Source organism: Bos mutus, chromosome 24 (genome assembly GCF_027580195.1).
Source record: "Bos mutus isolate GX-2022 chromosome 24, NWIPB_WYAK_1.1, whole genome shotgun sequence".
Taxonomy (NCBI): domain Eukaryota; kingdom Metazoa; phylum Chordata; class Mammalia; order Artiodactyla; family Bovidae; genus Bos; species Bos mutus.
The window spans coordinates 23,295,926-23,315,653 of NC_091640.1; the positions used below are offsets into that span (position 1 = coordinate 23,295,926).

Consider the following 19,728-nt stretch of genomic DNA (forward strand, 5'->3'; position numbering starts at 1 on the left):
CACCAGGGGATCTTCCCCACCCAGGGATTGAAACTGGGTCTCCTGCATTGTAGGCAGACGCTTTACTGTCTGAACCACTGGGGAAGTCCAAGGCCTACATTAAACAAGTGAAAAACACAGATGAAAATTGATGTTGTAGTTTAGCCTATTTTTTAAAAATATATTATTCAATAATGTACTACTAGAATTAAATATTAAATTTGCCATCTATTTAACACCAGAATTTTGATGTGCTTTACATATGACTTCATTTTCATGGAGTGTGTCATCATCTTGAACACTCATCCTTGCCTGGAACAAATAAGGAAGGCATGACTAGGGCAGGTAGTAATTACAACTAAATACTGTACATTAATATTCTTGCCATCATAATTTTAAAATTAATATAATATCAATAATTTAAAAAATTGTAACATTTGAAAAGGCTTTCTTTTATTATTTTTGCTATATGAAGACATGCAGAAAATGTGTATCATTTTTAATATATGATTATTTTTACATGCAAATTATTTTGTAGTACTTTGATAAGTCAATGAAACAACCTAAAGACAACTTCAATATATTTGAAGAGAATAATTGGAAAGCTGTAGGACTATTTGATAGGGGATTCTGTATTTTAAAATGAATGTATGAAAGTGACATTCAGAAAGCTTAGCTCATCCAGTTACTTATGGTCTCTAAGGCAACAGACTCTGTAAGTAAAGCAAAATACAAAATATTAAATTACATAGTTCCTTCCTGACTTTGATTCAGAAATTCAAAGAGATATTCCCATAGAAGTGGTTTATCACAACTTATATTAGTATTAGGGGTTTCCCAGGTAGCACTAATGGTAAAGAACCCACCTGCCATTGCAGGAGACTTAAGAGACTCAGGTTCAATCCCTGGATCAGGAAGATCCCCTGGAGGAGGAAATGGCAGTTCACTCCAGTATTCTTGCCTGGAGAATCCCATGGACACAGAGGAGCCTGGCGGGCTACAGTCCATGGGTTCACAAAGAGTTGGACACAACTGAAGCGACTTAGCCCTTATATTAGTATTATATTTAAGAATCTGACTTTCACTCTAATTTTCTGCTGTTGTTAGTACAAAAAATATTCATTTTTAATTAATGTACACTACACTATCCCTTAAGATGAGGCTTCCCTGGTGGCTCAGATGGTAAAGAATCCACCTGCAATGCAGGAGACCTGAGTTTGATCTCTGGGTTGGGAAGATCCCTTGGAGAAGGGAACGGCTACCCACTCCAGTGTTCTTGCTTGGAGAACTCCATGGACAGAGGAACCTGATGGGCTTTAGTCCATGGAGTCACAAAGAGTCAGACATGACTGAGCAACTTTTACTTTCACTTCTTTTATCCCTTAAGAATTCAGAGCACAAGTACTTTTCATTGACTTCTCTGAATGCATACAAATATTAGAATATTTATTTATGCATTCTTATTTCACTGAAATCATTAAGACCCCAAAGGTCTTAATAGCTTAAGTAGTGAAAGTCTCTGTCATTGCACCAAACAGTCTCTATAATGCATGAAGTTAAAAAACCTTATTATTATACTTTTCTATACATTTTCACTAATTCATTGTTTCCAATGATCTCAAATCATAAGTTCTTCAGTGTTGAATATAAAAGAATATGTTTTATGAAAAGTAAATCCAAGAAGCTTGATACAGGGTACTATGTTAGTTTTCAATAGATTTTAAGCACCATTGAGTTAGATAGCCATTATATTAATCCTTAGACAAATATATCATTATTGATTCTGTTATGCAGCTTTGACACTCAAGTTACTTCAGTTAGTTTTCTAAAGACTATTTGTTGATTGTTCCAGAAAAGAAATGTATTGCTCCAGTGTGTCCTGATCTTAAATTCAAGAGCACCTATGATAGATTAAACAACAAAAGCAAACCTTTATGAACAAGGTGGGGTTGGCCCATACCTGAGTATCATTTGTGTTATGGATATGATATCTCTTTTTATTCTCTGAGTTTGCATTATTTAGAGAATCTTTCACCAGGCTGCATATGTTTAGATGCATTTTTGTAAAACTTAAATGGAAATATTTGGAGGATATAGTCAAAGACTTTCAACCCATTCTGCCTCATGTACCTCAAATTTTGTGTCTCGTTTTCAGACCATATTCTAAGTTCTTTATTCAGATCAAGTGGCCTAGGTATTGGAATTCCATAAACTCAATCTCTTGAAAAATTACCTATTAATTTGCCTTTTAATATTATTTATTTGATCATATTTGTTTCAAGAATTAATCTCATGCTATTTTTTGAAGAAAAATTTGGCCAGGAACATTGTCCCTTAGGCTTGTGAACGCCCACTATAAATGATCTCATTTGGAACCCTCTTTTAGCATGTAATGAAAAATAAAATGTGTTTCCCCTACAGAAATAGAGTGCTTTTATGTTTTCTCATCGTTAACTTACTAGGTTCACTTTTTTGCCTGTCAGGAAGTTTAGAGCCAAAATCTTTCTGAGTTATCTCTTTCCCAGTTATCTGTTTAGTTTGTTTTAGTGTATATATTTCCTTGGTAGCTCTGGTATCTGTTTTTGGTGAGGAGAGATATAATTTTAAAACAAATGTGTAAATAATCTAATTATGGAAACACCGTCATTTCAGACCATCTTCTAAGTTTTTTATTCACAATATTTTTAATCTTCATCCTATAATACCCTCCTCGGTAATTTTGCTATCTGACCTTCTGGTTTCACAGTTTTTTTTTTCATTAAAAAATAAGTATTAAATGTTTAGGAAATGGTACATTTGTTTAGCGAATTTGACTATTATATATCCTTTGCCTCTATTTGTCTGATGTAAACTAACGTAGAGACATCATAATTTTTCTTCAATTCACAGCTTTTATAGCCATGAAATAGACTATGTATAGGTGTTACAGAAGCTACAGTGACACTTGCTGTTCATTCTTTAGCAAATAGAGCCACTATAAAAATGAATTAAAGTGCTTCTTTAAACATTTGACCAGAAATATCGCGAGCCCTCCACACAAGACCTTGATTAAAAACTTTATATCTGTGCAGCCATTATTATTCACAATATTCTTCATGCATTGTGATCACAACTGTGCCAGTTTCTCTCCCTGTGACCAATTAACTTAATTGAAGCTAATTAGCAAACACATTTTGTTTGAATTCCCCACCTGCTAGCTGTGCCATATTTTGCCCTCTCTTTTATAGATGTCATCTACTATCCCCCAGGATACTTCTATAACATCTTCTAAGTTCTTTCTTCATAATATTTCTTTCTAAATTTCATCCGTTAATATTTTTCTAAATAATTGGCAGCTGATGTTCTACACTCTTAGTTCTTTCACTTTCTCAGTTTCAGTGAGTTTACTTCAGTGAGTATTAATTAGGTCAGTCATTATTCGTATGGGTATACCTTAGTCTTTGCTTTCTCTCAAGGAGCATGCCCAAGCTATGTTAAACGTTTTCACAATCATGTAAAATGTTTTAAGTATCCTCTGCTGTCTTTACAGAGACAGTGTTCTGGTCTTCCTTGCTCTGGATCACCGGCTGCTTCTGCTGCCTGTAACTTGACCTCCTTCGGAGCGTTGCTTCTGTGACCATCCCAGTGGTCATGGTTTCAGCTTTCCCCTTTTGCTCTTTCCCCTTTTCTTATCTTCTGCCTTAAAAAACTCCCCAGATTCCAAATAGATATAGATATTGAGTTTAATGGCTTCTATAATCTTTCTTTGAAGACTCAATGAGTCTTTATTTGCCATGTTTCCTGAATGATTATTTTATACTCACAAATGATACCTGTTACCACCGCCTCCACTAATAGTCCCTTACTTCAGTGAGTTGTCGTTCTCACCACCGTATTGAATTACTTCTCATGAAGAGCTCATGACCACCTTTGCACCAAATCCAAAAATTGCATCCTCGACTATAAATCACCCTATTTTTTTTAACTTTTTTTTCCTGTTTCTACTCATGTACGTTTTTCTTGATTTGGGGCACTGCTGAAGTTTCTGTGTTTGGCCATGTACTTACTGCACCTTACTGTCTCCATAGCTGCAGAGGCCTGCCCCCTTATAGACTTCTCTCCTGTCTAAGTGAGGGCTTCCCAGGTGGCGCTGCTGCTGCTGCTAAGTCACTTCAGTCGTGTCTAACTCTGTGCGACCCCATAGACGGGCAGCCCACCAGGCTCCCCCATCCCTGGGATTCTCCAGGCAAGAATACTGGAGTGGGTTGCCATTTCCTTCTCCAATGCATGAAAGTGAAAAGTGAAAGTGAATTCGCTCAGTCGTGTCCAACTCTTCAGGACACCATGGACTGCAGCCTACCAGGCTCCTCCGCCTATGGGATTTTCCAGGCAAGAGTACTGGAGTGGGGTGCCATTGCCTTCTCCCAGGTGGCGCTAGTGGTAAAGAATCCACCTGCCAAGCAGGAGATGAGAGTTCGATCCCTGGGTCAGGAAGCCCCCTGAAGAAGGAAATGGCAACCCACTCCAGTATTCTTCCCTGGAGAATCCCATGGCAGGCTATAGGCCTTGGGGTCACGAAAGAGGTGGACACAACTTGATGACTAAACAAAAGCAACTCTCAAAGTAGATCCCAGTCAAATACAAAGCCTTGGTATTTCATTCCACATCTCAGTCAGATGCTAGACAAATGTACTGTTATATCCTCACTGATTGCTCTATATTCTCTATCACCCGTCCTCTCCACTGATCTGCCTCTTCTACCAAGTCACCAGCAAATTCCTCTTGACTTACCTAGTTCCAGCAGTTGCCCCACTGTTGTCATTCACACCAAAGTTCATAAACTTGGAATGATGTCTGACTCTCTTTATATTTATGACTTGCATCCTCCCACTGACTAACTTCTGTTTATTCTTCCTTTTCTGTCTTTCCCAAATCAGTCCCATAATTTTGAATTTTATCAGCTATCATTTTATTTCTAGCTTCTCACACATCTTGCATAATTCTTCTAGCTCAACTTCCTACTTCCATCTTACACGCCTTCCTTACCCTCTATTTGCAAGCAGAGACAAAACTAGGACTTGCACCTGAAAATTATGGAATTTGGGACCTTTTTCAAAAGTAAAGTAACACAAAATTATGAACAAAAAAAAATGTATATAGAAGGATGAATATATATCTACAATTAGAAAAAAATACACAATAAATGTTTTAAAACAGAGAAATCTAGAAGACTCAAATCTTTTACTTCAGACATATCTTTAGACAATTTTCAGATATACTTACATATAAATACTCATACTTTTATTTTAATTTGTTTTCCCATTCCTACCTGTAATCTTACATCATCCAGAAACTTCCATATTATTAGTTCCATCCAGTTGAAGAACCCTGGGGCCTGTACTTCATTGGCTTTATGATAAATCTGCCTTTGCACCTGGAGTAGTCTTCCTCAATTTTGACTTTGATACTGTCGAATTTTTATCACTTCAGGAAAAATTCTGAATTTCTTATTATAGTGTTAGTATATGGCCTTTTAAAACTGGGAGACCTAGGTTGAATTCCTGTGCAATTTAATGTGATGTTTCTGAGTCTCCATTTTTTTTAAAGGAGAGGGCTGTTGGGGTATTACCTTGTATAATGTAAATAAAATGATCAGCATTTTATTAATAATAATTAATGATAATCTGGCCCCTTTCTACCCTTTCTTCTGATATGCTCTGTTATTTCCTTTAATGTCTAGATCAGGGATCCCCAACCTCCAGGATTTAATCCCTGAAGATCTGAGCTAGAGCTGATGTAATAATAATAGAAATAGCATACACAATAAATGTAACACACTTAAATCATCTGGAAACCATCCACCCTCTACCTCCCCTGTCCATAGAAAAATTGTCTTCCATGAAACTGGTCCCTGGTGCTAGAAAGTTTGGGGACCACTGGTGCAGGTCATCACAGGGAACCTCAACTCTTTCTTTCAGTGTGTGCTCTCTCGGTCCACTGATTTGTCCTGATTCAGGGTTCACGGGTACTATTCTCTTTATTTACTGAATGTATTTTATTTACTAAAGTTGAAGAGTAACTAAACTGTAAAGAATACAGCCTTCATAGCTTTCAGATTTGCTCATCAATAGATCCTTAAGTATTATGTTGACCTGAGACTCATGGAATACCTCTCATACACCCCACTCACCTTCTATCTACAAATACATATAAATCCTGAGTTTAAAAAAAAAATTACAATTTTTAAATACCTCTATAAGCTCAGAAGAAAGAAAAGGAATTCTCAGGACTTGAAATTAATAGAAAACTCTCAGCCAAAGTTGTGAGCCCTTAATTTGATATGGAGATAGAAAAAGTGACTTTAAGCCCAGACAGATTAGGGCTGGGGTTGAATGCCAACTCAAGTTTAGGAGATGTGGATTTTGGTTTGTTACTAGGCAGGGACATGAACTGAAAACTGTATATAAAGCTGGGACCGTTGCCTGCCCTCTCATTAAGGGAGAATTACAAATGTCAAACGATAGCTTCAAAAACTGAAAAGAAAGTGAAGTCGCTCAGTCGTGTCCAACTCTTTGCGACCCCATGGACTGTAGCCCACCAGGCTCCTCCATCCATGGAATTTTCTAGGCAAGAGATCAAACCTGGGTCTCCTGCATTGTGGGCAGACGCTTAACCGTCAAGGCCACCAGGGAATCCCATTTCAAAAACTGAAATGATGGACATTATAAATATTGAAATTAGAGCCTTATTATATGGGTTAAACAGCAGATAAGATGATTCATCCAAAGAGAAAATCAATAAACTGGAACACAGAACTATGGAAATTTCTCACAGAAAGGAAAAAAGAGAGGGAGAATTTGAAAAAGAAGTTTACTTGGGGACTAGAAATGATATAGATCTAGTAGACATTCCAAAGGAGAAATCAGAATGAGTACAACATTAGAACAAATAAGGAGGAAGAATTTTTCAAAATTTACTAGGCCATGAATACTAAGAAGAGAGAAACAGACCAGTTCTGGGTGGCACAGATAAAAACAAAGTCACACCTGTGTGTGTCAAGGCAAAACTGCAGGAGACCCAAGAAATTCTTAAGTGTCACCAGCAAGAAACAAGGAACTATCTAAAACAGTATAACACACTGAACATAATACTCATCCTCAAAATAGATGTCGGATGACAATCTTCAAAATACTAAGAAGAAAAACTCTTTTAGAGAAGCTACATTTAATCTACAAATCAACACCCAACTAAACTCTACTTCCAAAATAAGGAAGAAGGACACTTCAGACAACTACTGAAATTACAATACCACTCACAAGCTATCTCTGGATGACCTAAAATGTACTCTAAGAAAAGGGAGACGACTCAAAATGAAACATTGGAAAATTAGCAGTAAGCAAATCTGAAGAAAAGCTCCTGATTTTAGTCACTGGATCTTGGTTCTTAGCCATGTTTTATCAGCTGTTACTTGTGGAGTTTGTATCTCTTATGCTTCAGAAACAAATAGCATTTATCTGTGAAAACCAACAACATCTGAAATAACAAATATGAAAACTCCTGCACAGTTTGTTACCTGGTCTCTGAGGAACATGATAAATGCAGTCTAATCTGAAATTGCATTTCACTGCTCCCTTTTCTAGGAAACCCTTGCTGTCTCAATCTGTGAACTCCCAAGGGAACTAAATCCAATGTTTGTATCTATTGAATCCTCACTTTTGGCTAAAAACAGCTTTAAATCTCTCTTTCTTTCATGTGCAAATTGTACTTTGTGGTACTTTTGTAGTTTTATTTTATCCTGTCTCATATTACTGTTATTTATATATGGGCCTTAGCTCCCTAATAAGAAGTTACGTTCCTTGACTACTCTGCTTCTTAACTTGTTCATCTCTGTATCATCCACTGTGTCTTCTATAGTATAATTAGTTGCTTGTGAAAGCTGCTTAGTCTGTTGAATTCAGTTGAGTTAAAATTGTTGAATGAAGGATGAGTGGATGAATGGACATTCACAATGTGCTACTTTGTGGTAGAAATCAGTTGGGAGATAAGCTAATGTTTATCGTATACCCTTTCACAGTATTCTGCAACTGGCATTTCAATTTTAAAAACTACTGATAACTGATAACAAAATATTTAGCAGGATTAGTTTCCTAAAGAAGGCAGTCATATAACATTTTATTTTAACCCTCTTTTTAGCTCTTGAAACACTATTTAAAAAAATATTTTTATCTATTTGGCAACTAGTGTGAATAGGTAGTAATATTAATTGTATGAATAGAATTTGTATATAGTTTTAGGTTTCACAAATGAGAAAATATGTCATGATCCACAGTAACCACAAGTACATATAATCACTTATCTTCAGGATTAAAAGATATTTCCTAGTAGAGATTTTAATAAATAGTTAGAAATGAAAACATGTCATTTTAGTTGAAAGTTTAGTTTATCTCATCTTGATCAGATGTATTGTCAGATGACATTTAGCTAAATTGGGCTTTAGTTTCAACTATAAAATTTAACAATTCCCCAGGTATTTGTGAAACATCATTGTTAAAGGCCAATAGTGTTCTAAAATTAAGACCAAAGCAAAGACTATCAATTCATAATCAAATACTTATAATGAAATCAAAGCCTAGATGAAGGTTAATGAGCATTTTTGTTCAAAATACATTTTAAAACTCATTTTAAATTGGTCAAGAGATTTTTCTCAAACTGGGAAGTCCAAGGATTCTCACATAGCTAGATCCATGGGCTCAAACATCAGGGATCTGCTGCTCTCCTAATATTTTACCTCTCAGAGTCTTGCTACCTGTTGGAAAATGTTGCCATCAGCAGCCCTAAGCTTCTTAAAACTCCCAATCCAGGAGTAGTCTTCCATCTTTCAGCTTCAGGTACCCATTTCCATGAAAGGACTTGGATTAGCTGTATTTGGATCACATGTCCATTTCTTGGAACAGTCACTGGGAACAAAGGAATGGTCTCCCATGATTGTCCAGGACGAAGTCATGTGGCCAGAGTCAGGTCAGTAAGGGACTTTGCTTATCACGGCCACTGAAACCCCACAGAGTGAGTTCAAGGCAGTGTACCTGCTGCTTTAGTCCACATGCACCATCCTTATCTAAAAACTTGGATCATCAGTGGTCCAGAATTCAGAACTTTTTTGATTGGGGAGACATGATAAAGTGTATCTTCTATTTATTGCTGAACACTCACATTGGGGTCTGGAGAAACATCCCATACACAAGTATATTAGTCTTTCTGCTGCAAAACTTAGGAATATTCATAGAAATAAGAAAGAAGAACATTATAAATATCCTCATAATCAGTTTCTTCTGCCAACTGAGTTTGCCCTGAGTGTATGAAATATTTCAGCTTATACAACTTTAGGATTTTAGAATTGCTTATAAAAGACTGTGAGTCTGTAATGAACATACTTTATTGCATGTATATTATACCCTATATGCTAAGCATTGTACTAACTTAAGTGAACTCTATGATAATAGAGATAGTATTGATTTTGTTTATCTCCATATATGTGGACTTGGCACAGTACCTGAAATATAGAAAGTGCTCATGAAGTATATTTGTTCAGTAAGCTAGTAAAGATATCAGTGACTTTATGTGCCTTCCTTCATGGAATTCTAACTACTTCTCCCTGACACAGAGATTATTTTTCCTGTTCATAACTAGCTGACGAAGCTCAATTTTGCCATTCGTAAAGATAAAAATAAAATAACGATACTTGGCAGAATGAATGAGGCTCACAGAGATTAAATAGCAAAGGTGATCAGGCAGATTGCAAGGAGGCAATTACACAGTAATAATCCAGGTCTGTCTGACATAGTTGCTAAACTTTCCTTTAGCCCACTGATGTCCATAGGTGAAGCCGCCTGTTCAGAAGAAGGGATACCTTGGCAGCTGCAACTTTTTACACTGTAACAGTTATGTGTTGAGGCATGAGTATACCATTTTGGGATGATAGGATGTGCATGTCATTCAAGCTGCAGAATTGTCAAATTATGTATTTTATAAAGTAACAAGCTTGGGAGATATCATCTTAATTTAGGATGTAACCTACCTACACTCTGACTACTGAATCACTTGCTTTAATTACTTTGAAAAAACTCATTCACTTAAAATCTTGGGTGGATGTCACAGTTGCTCTAATCCGGCTTGTCTAATACTTGATTAAGCTCTATTTAAACACTCGAATGGAGAGCATTGCCACAGTCTCCCATGAACATAAGCTTACATTCTTGATTTCTTTTTCTTTTTTTATAACTTCCAAAAAAAAAAAAAAAATCCTACCACATCCTAAGGGTACAGCAGAAGTTCAGAGAATTCTAACATTGTTTCAGTTTTAAGACCAAAAAATGGTGTGGTAGGTTTTACATGCATAAATGAGGAAAGACACACTTACTTTGTGCTAACAGCAATCACATCCTAAGTCCCCAATTAAAATGTGACTTTTTACACTCCCAAAGCCCCACAGGACTGTTTAGCCATCTGTTTAATGAAACAGCCACTATGGATTTGGGCATAAATAATTATTACAGTAAGGACAGTGCTGAGGATAGATCAAGTCATCCCAGTTGAGCATGACAGTTAATTATGAAGAGATAATTAGTGTGGGCTAGTTAGGATCAGCTCATATCCAGGAAAAAATAGGTAACAAATCTCAATCTTGGTATAGATCATATAAAGTGGATGATTATACACCTTCTTGAATCATTTTTAAATTTTATAAGATATACACCAAATAGTAGATTTACTGAGCTATATTCAATCACAATAAGTATTATTTTCCATAAATTATCTACTGATAATATCTGTTCTTTGCATTTGATTTTTTGTTGAAATATTATTATTTCAAGTTATTACAATGGAAGCTTGTGTGTCTTACTGGTGTTAGAAGGAGTCTTCTGCATTTATCCCTGGTGGAACCCATGACTACAGCCCTTAATGTACTGCCAGGAAAACACTGAAGAGATGATTTTAGAATAAGCTCTCTGTGATTAAATGTAGCAAAGGAAAGGAGCATTCCCACGAAGATGGTTCTAAGAACTCATACTAAATAATAGTTTCAAATTTCTCTCTTAACACTGCTTTTATAAGGAACACAATTGATTAATTTCCTTCTCATTGTCTTGTTCTAAGTACTTTTGAGTTGTGAAATAGATATTAGCTACATTATGGAGGAAAAATCAGCAGAATTCTTTCATATTTAGTAAAGTACAGCTGGGCACAGCACAACTGAACTCTGTGTGTATTGATCAGCATTAGCATTCACTACTGGCTCATCGGTATTAAGAACCAAGGGGATGTTTGCCAGGATTGCCTTACAGGAAAAAAAGAACAAAAAAGAACTTCTCTGCCTGGCTCCTCATTCTCATTTTGAGCATGAAACTAAGCTTTATTATGTTTCCTGTATTATAGTAATTTCTTGGAACTTCTGTTTGCTCCACAATGAAAATCTTGTGAATTTAGATTGCTTCAGTTTACAATTTGTGACTGAATTAAGTTCCATTTTATCATGTTATTAATGAAGAAGGGTTTTAAAAAATTAATAGGAAAACATTTTACGAGGATTTTGACCACTCAAAGATAAGGACTTTAAGAAGGTCCTAATATATTCTTTGTTTCAGTGCAAAATTGAATTAGCTGTACAGGGATTCCTCTGTAAGAATGTGTAGTATTTAAGAGCTCTAGTTTTCTTTAAACTCATTGAGACCTTAGTTTTAAAATGAGAATAAGTTTTACTAAGGAATATTATTCCAAACGTATCATCAGAATTACATATTAGTGTTTCCACATCATAGCTGTGTGATCTTGGGAAAATTATATAGGGATTTAATTTGGTTTTCTTTAAAAAGAGTGATATAAGTAATATATTTTTTTTCTCAAGTGTTGTTTGGAAGAAATCAGATAATGAACCTAAGATTCTTGTGTTAATGCCTCCACACCTAAGCACTCAATATGAGTTAGGTATTATTAATATTTATCTTAAAATTAATGAGAATGAACTGGATTGGTGTTCTCCTCGGAGACACATATTTTGTCTTTAGTTAGTATAGTTTAAACTCCTTGAAAAACACATATATATCTCTTAAACCGTAATAGAGATTTTATTCATTCATTCTGCCCTTCTCCCATGAGCTTATTAGTTATAATTGTAAACAAATGTCTAAATAGCTATCTTTGGTATGCTTATTTTTAGTTGAGCCAAGAGTTTATGTGTAAACATTTCTCCTAAAATATTTTTATTAATAATGAATTATGTAAAAGTACTAAGTATACAACAGAATTTAGGAGAGTGGAAGAGATGAGAACTGTGGTACATGAAACCTGGCTTCTATTTCCAGTTCAGAATTAGGCAGAAAAGTTTCTTCAGCGTTTAAAGAAACTTGCATTGAATGATCACTATGGCCATTTACAGTTATCAGATTATGATTCTACAATAAACTCAGAACAACTCTAATTTCAAAATTATATTGTTTAACCTCTGGCTGTGTCTTATCACATATCTTTGCTTCCACCCATTGCTTCCTCTTAATAGGAAAGAGTACATGATTGCTTTATCTTGCAGTCAACTTTTTCCCCAAAATCTTGAAATGAATAGGTTACCCAGTGACCTTAAGAAATATCTCATCCTACTCAGCCAGGACATTATTCTAGTTTCTGAGAAAACCAAATAAATGTATCTGGGAAAAACCCAACTCTATCATTTTCTCAACAAGGAAACTATATAAGTTATTATACACAAGAACGTATACTCTTCTAGTAAAAGTCATTTCCCATTTTATTTTTTCCCCATTTTAAATATTAAAAAAAAAAGAATTTGAGAGGAAATTCTACCAACTAATTTTACTTCAAAAGATGTTTTACCTTGTGTTCTCTCTTTTCTACAAACTTTTATATATTTAAGGGATATATGTATTTATTACTACAATTTAATCTGCTTGATGAAGCTTCATAGTATTATATGGGCTTCCCTGGTGGCTCAGACAGGAAAGAATCCACCTGCAATGCAGGAGACCTGGGTTTGATCCCTGGATTGGGAACATCCCCTGGAGGAAGGCACGGCAACCCACTCCAGTATTCTTGCTTAGAGAATCTCCATGGATGAGGAGCCTGGCAGGCTATAGTCCATGGAGTCGCAAAGAGTCAGACACGACTGAGCAACTAAGCATAGCACGTAGTATTATATATTTCTAATTTTGAATAGAAATACCAGGTTAAAAGAATAAATGAAATGGATGAAGAATTTTCATAGAGACTGCTGATACTGTGCTTTGCTTTTGTTAATTCAGTGTCTAGAACCAAATGAAGTATCGAAAGATATGGTTTATAAAGGTATGCACTTTCACGTCTAGTATTTGAATAATGCCAGCTACAGTCAAATAAATGATTTTTTTTAAATAAGGGAATGTTCTTTTTCCCATTTTTCCTATGACCCCTTTGCCTCAAAACATAATTCAGTTGTATATCAACTGAATCAGTTCAGTTGTATATCAGGACAACATTGAATATCCAATTTCCATGAAGTTTAGAGTATAATTTTGAGCCACGCTATGGCCGTCTTTTAATGAAACACTGATTTTTGTAGCTGAATATATTTTCAGTTCTGAGCTAGACTGTCTTATCCATATTTAGCCAAGTGCAGAAAGAAATGAAGCAATATTCATTTCGAAATTACGTATATATCCTTTATGGCAGTTTAAAAATTTTAAATGTTTACCGCACTTGACCCTCTCTATTCCCAATATAGAGTCCTGGCTTTGTAATTTCCTTGTCAAAATATTTTTGCTTCTTTCTTCCTGCTACCTATGGGGCCTCTTTCTTTTCTTTCTGTTGGAAAAATCACATCCTGAGAATCCTAATGCTTTGCTATCAGAGTTGTCCAGCCAGTGTTTCCAATATCTTACAGGGTTAGCAAGTGGAGACTGTACTGCATACCTTTCCTACCTTTTGCCTGCAGAGGCCACTTTGGAGTTGGAAACCTGGGGGAGTTGGCTGAGGTAGCAGCAGAAATTTCTTCCTAGTTCAAGCAAGGTCAAAGCCTGGTCTCTTTCTACACTGAACAAATGCTACTGAGAAGTATCCATTAAAGCACCATGGGTCTGTATTTATCTGTTTTAGAATATTGTTTGAGATAGAAGTGCTATGGTTCAGTTTGCTAAAGCACATGAGACATGCCAGAGTTAGCAAAATGAATCAAGTCCAATAAAGGCATGTTCACGTTCATTTACAAAAATACTTAAAAGATCGTTATGAGTTTGGTGGCTTCTAGTAAATATGTGTGGTATCCACATGTAATTTGGATGGAGGCTTTGAAAACCTGAGATAGCATGCCATTACATATGCTAGTTTCCTAAAAGACTTTTTTTTTTTTTATAATTTCATATTTTGCTGTCTCACCTGATTTAATTTTATGCATTAATATCTTCTTATCTACCATTTGCTTGTCTTATTTTTTTTAAAAAATGTTCAGTATCTTTAAGTACTTCATCTTTCAGTTAGATAATTTTGCATGTAATTATGGGGAAAATGGAAAACTTTTCAGATTATCATGAATGATACGGAAAATCACGAACACTTTGTACCTAATTAGGAACTTAGGGGTTTAATGAATTTTAATGTGAGCTACATAGAAGATGGATTTCCAATATGTACCCATTACATTATTGATATTAACACATATTTTATAAATAAAACATGTAGGCACATACTCATCTCACGTCTAGAACACTGAATTTTTGTTATAGAAAAATTGTTGTAGGTCTGAATTTTCATTTTGTTTTTAAGCTAAAGTAAGTTTTTTAAAAAGGATTTTATTTGTATCAATTGTGTCACAACTTAGCCTGTAAATAGCCATAATATTTCATGTTAAGATGGTTTGGCATGGTCAGCGTGTCTGTCAGTTTTTCCAACTGTTTCAGCCCCGTCTCTTGTTTTGTTTTTTTGTGCATTGTCGTAGGTTATAAGAGAAATAAAGGACTTGTTTTCCTTACAAACCCAGTCAGGAATTTTGCCACTGCCTGTTCAAACTTAATGGCCCAGATTAAACACTTGTGACAAAGGAGCTATGGGAGTGAATGATGGATCTGTAGTATCTCTAATGTTAACCTCTAACTAGCTCTCATTATTCATCTTTGAAATTTCCATTTCCTTTTTCTATCAAAATCAGTTCAGTTGGAATAAATTGATACTCTTGCACGTCCTATGATATCTTCTGAGTGTAGTGTTGGTCTCTTAATGATACTGTTAATAATTTTTTCATGTTCTTTTCTCTCTTTTCTTTTAGTCTCGACCTATTCCTTCCCACCTTACTTCAGCAGTTGCTGAGAGTATCTTGGCCTCAGCCTGTGAGAGCGAGAGTAGAAATGCTGCCAAGAGGATGCGCCTGGACAGACAACAGGTACTGAGGAGTCTTGTGGGCTGGCGACTCTCAGCTGTTGCAAATATGGTCAAGTTAATCTGATTCATAAGGAAGAGCAAAAATCTCTGGAATGGATTTGAAGTCCACAGAGAGATTGCTTTTCTTTGTGTGATGTGAGGTGAAACTTGAAAATACGTCTCTGTGAGACCAGTGGAGATGCAATGACAAAATTTTTCTGATGAAAAATGGACAGTTGTAAAATGAATGAGCTATAATTCTTTTTAGTATCCAATTTGAAATCTAGTGACTTATTTAAATAAGAGGCTCTAACTGATCACTTACAATAATTTCATAAATTTATCTGATCTTTTATGATAGTGACCTGATTGTGCTCTTTTTAAATGGAAGTGAACATCTCTTTAATTTCCTCTGGTCCACTGCCAAATTTCAATAGGTTATGCTGGGAATACAGAAAACACAATATAATCTTGAAGACTAGAAAGTCATAAAATGGGGTATAAAATAATTAAAAACTACATCCTGGGCTTACATTCTCATTAACAAATCATTTACTGTATAACCATTAAGTATCATCTATCTATATCTTTTTTCTAAGGCTATATATTCATGTAGGAGAGAGATGTATTTTTTGTGCATTGTTCATTGATGTTTTGCTCAGTTTTTCTCTTGGTTTATCTGCATCTGTCTGTCTCCCCTTCTCATGTCTGGAATGTCTTTCTTTCTCTGTTTCCCTTTTCTCCCTAGCCCTCTTTCTTAATCATCAATAATAAAGACTAAATTATAATATATAAGTTTAAGTGCTATGTATAAAATATTCTGTATTCTGACTTTTAAATTATTTTTACAACAAATGATCTGGGAGTTTCATATTTCTCATTGAGGCTGGGATAAGGAGACTGAATTGTCAGCCCAATTTTGTTTTGCCTGTGAGCCAATGAGTTTCAAAGAAAATAGAAAAAAAAAAATTTCCATTCCAGACTTAATATTTTAAAATGTTTTAGAATGATATTATTTTAATTGTATGTGTTTATACTTAATATGGCTTGTACCAGTACTTCTAAGCAATGCAAAAGATGAAGGCTTTAGTTAAATTTAAAATGGGGTATTAGCCTCATATGATAAAAATATATATATATATATAAATGCTGATTTGGAATTTACTATTCATTCTTTGCCAAACACATTTATTCACATATACATATCTGCAGTAGAGATTTTGTCATGATTATATCTCTAAAATTTATCTTGCTTAAAATAAATTATAGCCCAATATACAATATCCAGTTTAGCATAGTGATTAAGATCGTACATTCTGGAGTTAAATACAACTGATTTTGATTCTCAGCTGTACTCTTATTCCCTGAGTGATCTTCATCAAATTATTCCTATTTTCTGTGTTTCAGTTTGCTCATATGTAAAATAACAGTAAAGTACTATTCTTAATAGGGGTGTGTGAGAACCCTGAATGTTGGATTTATGTTAGGTACTTAGCAATTTGCCTGGCATATGGCAAGCATCAAAAATTTCAGCCTAGGAAAGGTTATTTTAATTGATGTTCTAGCTTTTCTGTCATTGCATTGGTATCAATAAAACTATAAAGAAGCATTAATAGTATAATAGGAGTTTTCTGAAGTCAGCCTAAGTCTATTTGAGTAAAGATTATTCTAGAAATCAGAGTGGTAGCATGCTGGGATTGAAAGGATTCTCCTCGTTGTCAGTGTGCATGTGCCTCACCAGTCTGCACTCTAGACTCTGCCTGAAAGGTGTGTGTGCGCGCACGTGTTCGGTCATGTCCGACTCTTCCTGACCTCATGGACAGTCTCCTATGCCCATGAACTCTTCCCAGGCAGAATACTGGAGTGGGTTTCCTTCTCCAGGGGATCTTCCTGATCCAGGGATGGAACCTATGTTTCTTGTGTCTCTTACATTGGCAGGCAGATTCTTTACCACTGGGTCACCTGGGAAGCCCTCCCTGAATCATGTATGGAGTATCAATCATATATGCAGGCATTATAAAAATTAGATGACTGATTCACATTATGTACTGCCTGTGATATCCTTTTATAATATCCCAAAAGCCTGATCATCCACCAATATTTGGCCAAATCACTTAACCCCTGTTGGCCTAATCTGTAAAATAAAGAGTACACATATAAAACTATTTCTCTTTACTATGAATTCTGTAGATTTCACTTGGCATGTAGCACTAAGGCTTCAATCAAATGGATTCTGTATTTTTATCAAAGCATAGAGATGTGGTGGAGGAGGCTCTCGTAATTGGATCTAAACACTCTTTGCCTAAGTAGAGACAACCAAAGTTCTTTTGGGTGTTGGCAATGACATCATACTTTTTTAGGCATGTTCTTAACCTAACTCACAATTCTTAGAATTTGCCAGTGACTCAGAAATTCTTCATTGTGCCCCTGGCTTTCTGTGGGTGTTTGAAAGTTCAAACATGAGACAATTAAAATCTAAATCCTGTTCATCCACACATATGACTACTTGTTGCCTCTGGTTAGCCATGCATAGAGCTGTAATTATGTGTGTCCTTCAGAGTTTATGAAACTTGATAAATTAATTGGCCTTTATAAAGCTCTTTGAGCTATGAACATGAAAGGTACTATGGATGTGTTAAATACTTTTTTCATATGTCCACCTTGCCCCAGGATCCAGTGTGTGTATGCAGGGGGAGCCTCAAGCCTGAAGCAAGCCAGTGGCAAGGGCAGGAGCCTGCTGCCTTGTCAGCAGTCAGATAGCACAGGGCTAAGGTCAGTCCCCAGTGTATTACAGAATATGGTCAGCGTTTATTTTCTTTTAACATGAAAATCTGGTATTTCTATGTTACCTAGGAAATCCTTCCTCACCTTGGCAATTCAAAAAAATAGGCAGAGTCAGACTTCACCTGTCTAATTCAATGCCACAGCTCAAATTAAAAGATTGTCTTTTTTCTGTGTTATTTATATATTATTTGACTGTGTGTGTGTGCACTAAGTTGCTTCTGTCATGTCTGACTCATTGCAACCCTATGGACCATATCCCACCAGGCTCCTCTGTCCAGGAAATAACACTGGAGTGGGTTGCCATGCCCTCCTCCAGGGGATCTTCCTGACCCAGGGATCAAACCTGCATCTTTTACATCTCCTGCATTGGCAGGTGGGTTCTTTACCACTAGCGCCACCTGGGAAGCCCATTATTTCACTACCGTTTCCTTAAAAACAAATCCATCTCAGTATTTTCAGTTACACTTCATCTCACCAGAGAGACAGAGGCATAAAGTGAGAGAGATTAGAACCAGCCACTTGTTGGTCATTTATCTCCCATCTGTGTGTACTTTACTCTTTTTGAAGGATGCTGCTGCTGCTAAGTCACTTCAGTCGTGTCTGACTCTGTGCGACCCCATAAATGGCAGCCCACCAGGTTCCTCTGTCCCTGGGATTCTCCAGGCAAGAACACTGGAGTGGGTTGCCATTTCCTTCTCCAATTCATGAAAGTGAAAAGTGAAAGTGAAGTCGCTCAGTCGTGTCCGACTGTTAGCGACCCCATGGACTGCAGCCTACCAGGCTCCTCCGTCCATGGGATTTTCCAGGCAAGAGTACTGGAGTGGGGTGCCTTTGCCTTCTCTGTTTGAAGGATGACATATATTTTATTCCTAGGCTTATTGAAATCTCAAGTTATTGTGTGAAGGTCCCCTTGTTTCTTATCCCTGTTTAGTTCTTTCAGTTAAACTGTAGTTTTATAGAAAGAATACAGAAAACCAATGGTCAAGGGCCTCCTTGGAAGATCCAGCCCTCATGAAGGGCAATGCAGCATGAGTATTGGGTGACAGTTTTCGTGGTGACTGGGACAGATAGGAAATCAATGGTAGACTGTGATGTGACACCTTTGACTCTATTGGAAAGAACACTCTAGGGGAAAAGGGAAAATGACACGTTAGCTGCTTGTGACATAAAAGGTGAGAGAGCAGGGGAAAAAATACTGAAAACTGATGTACTTCTGAGTCATGTATTACAAAACAGAAAGTCCTTGTTAGTAAACCAGCAGGAAACCATTGGCCGAAGACCTAAAAATATTTAGTAAGCCTGTAGTTCCTGCTGCTCTGTTCTCTATAGTGCTGGTGAATGTGACTTGTTACATCTTCATGATTTTTCCTTTGTTAGGGTACCAATGAGTGGGCATGTTATTAAAAGAAACGTAGGTAGCTGTAGCCCTCAAGGTAGAAGATTCGGCCACATAAGCGTGGTGGCAATGTTTCATTTTGTTGTGAATGTATTTGGGGAATATCTGAAACAACAGATTGAAGACAGTTTCTGAGACAGGCAGGTCTCCTTTCATGTTTCCTTCTGCATGTCCTTTTGATAACATTTACAAAATTC

At 36.1% G+C, this 19,728-nt stretch overlaps 1 protein-coding gene across 6 annotated transcripts in view; it reads left to right on the forward strand.

The window, feature by feature from the left end:
• NOL4 (nucleolar protein 4) overlaps positions 1-19,728 on the forward strand; it is a 458,026-nt gene that overhangs the window by 333,845 nt on the left and 104,453 nt on the right. For 5 of the 6 annotated variants that reach the window (XM_070361672.1, XM_070361671.1, XM_070361673.1 and 2 more), the window contains one exon: positions 15,260-15,373. The exons of the other annotated variant lie outside the window; for it this stretch is intronic. In XM_070361672.1, coding sequence (XP_070217773.1) covers positions 15,260-15,373 — 114 coding nt within the window. The remainder of the gene's footprint in view (positions 1-15,259; positions 15,374-19,728) is intronic. 6 annotated transcript variants of the gene reach the window in all.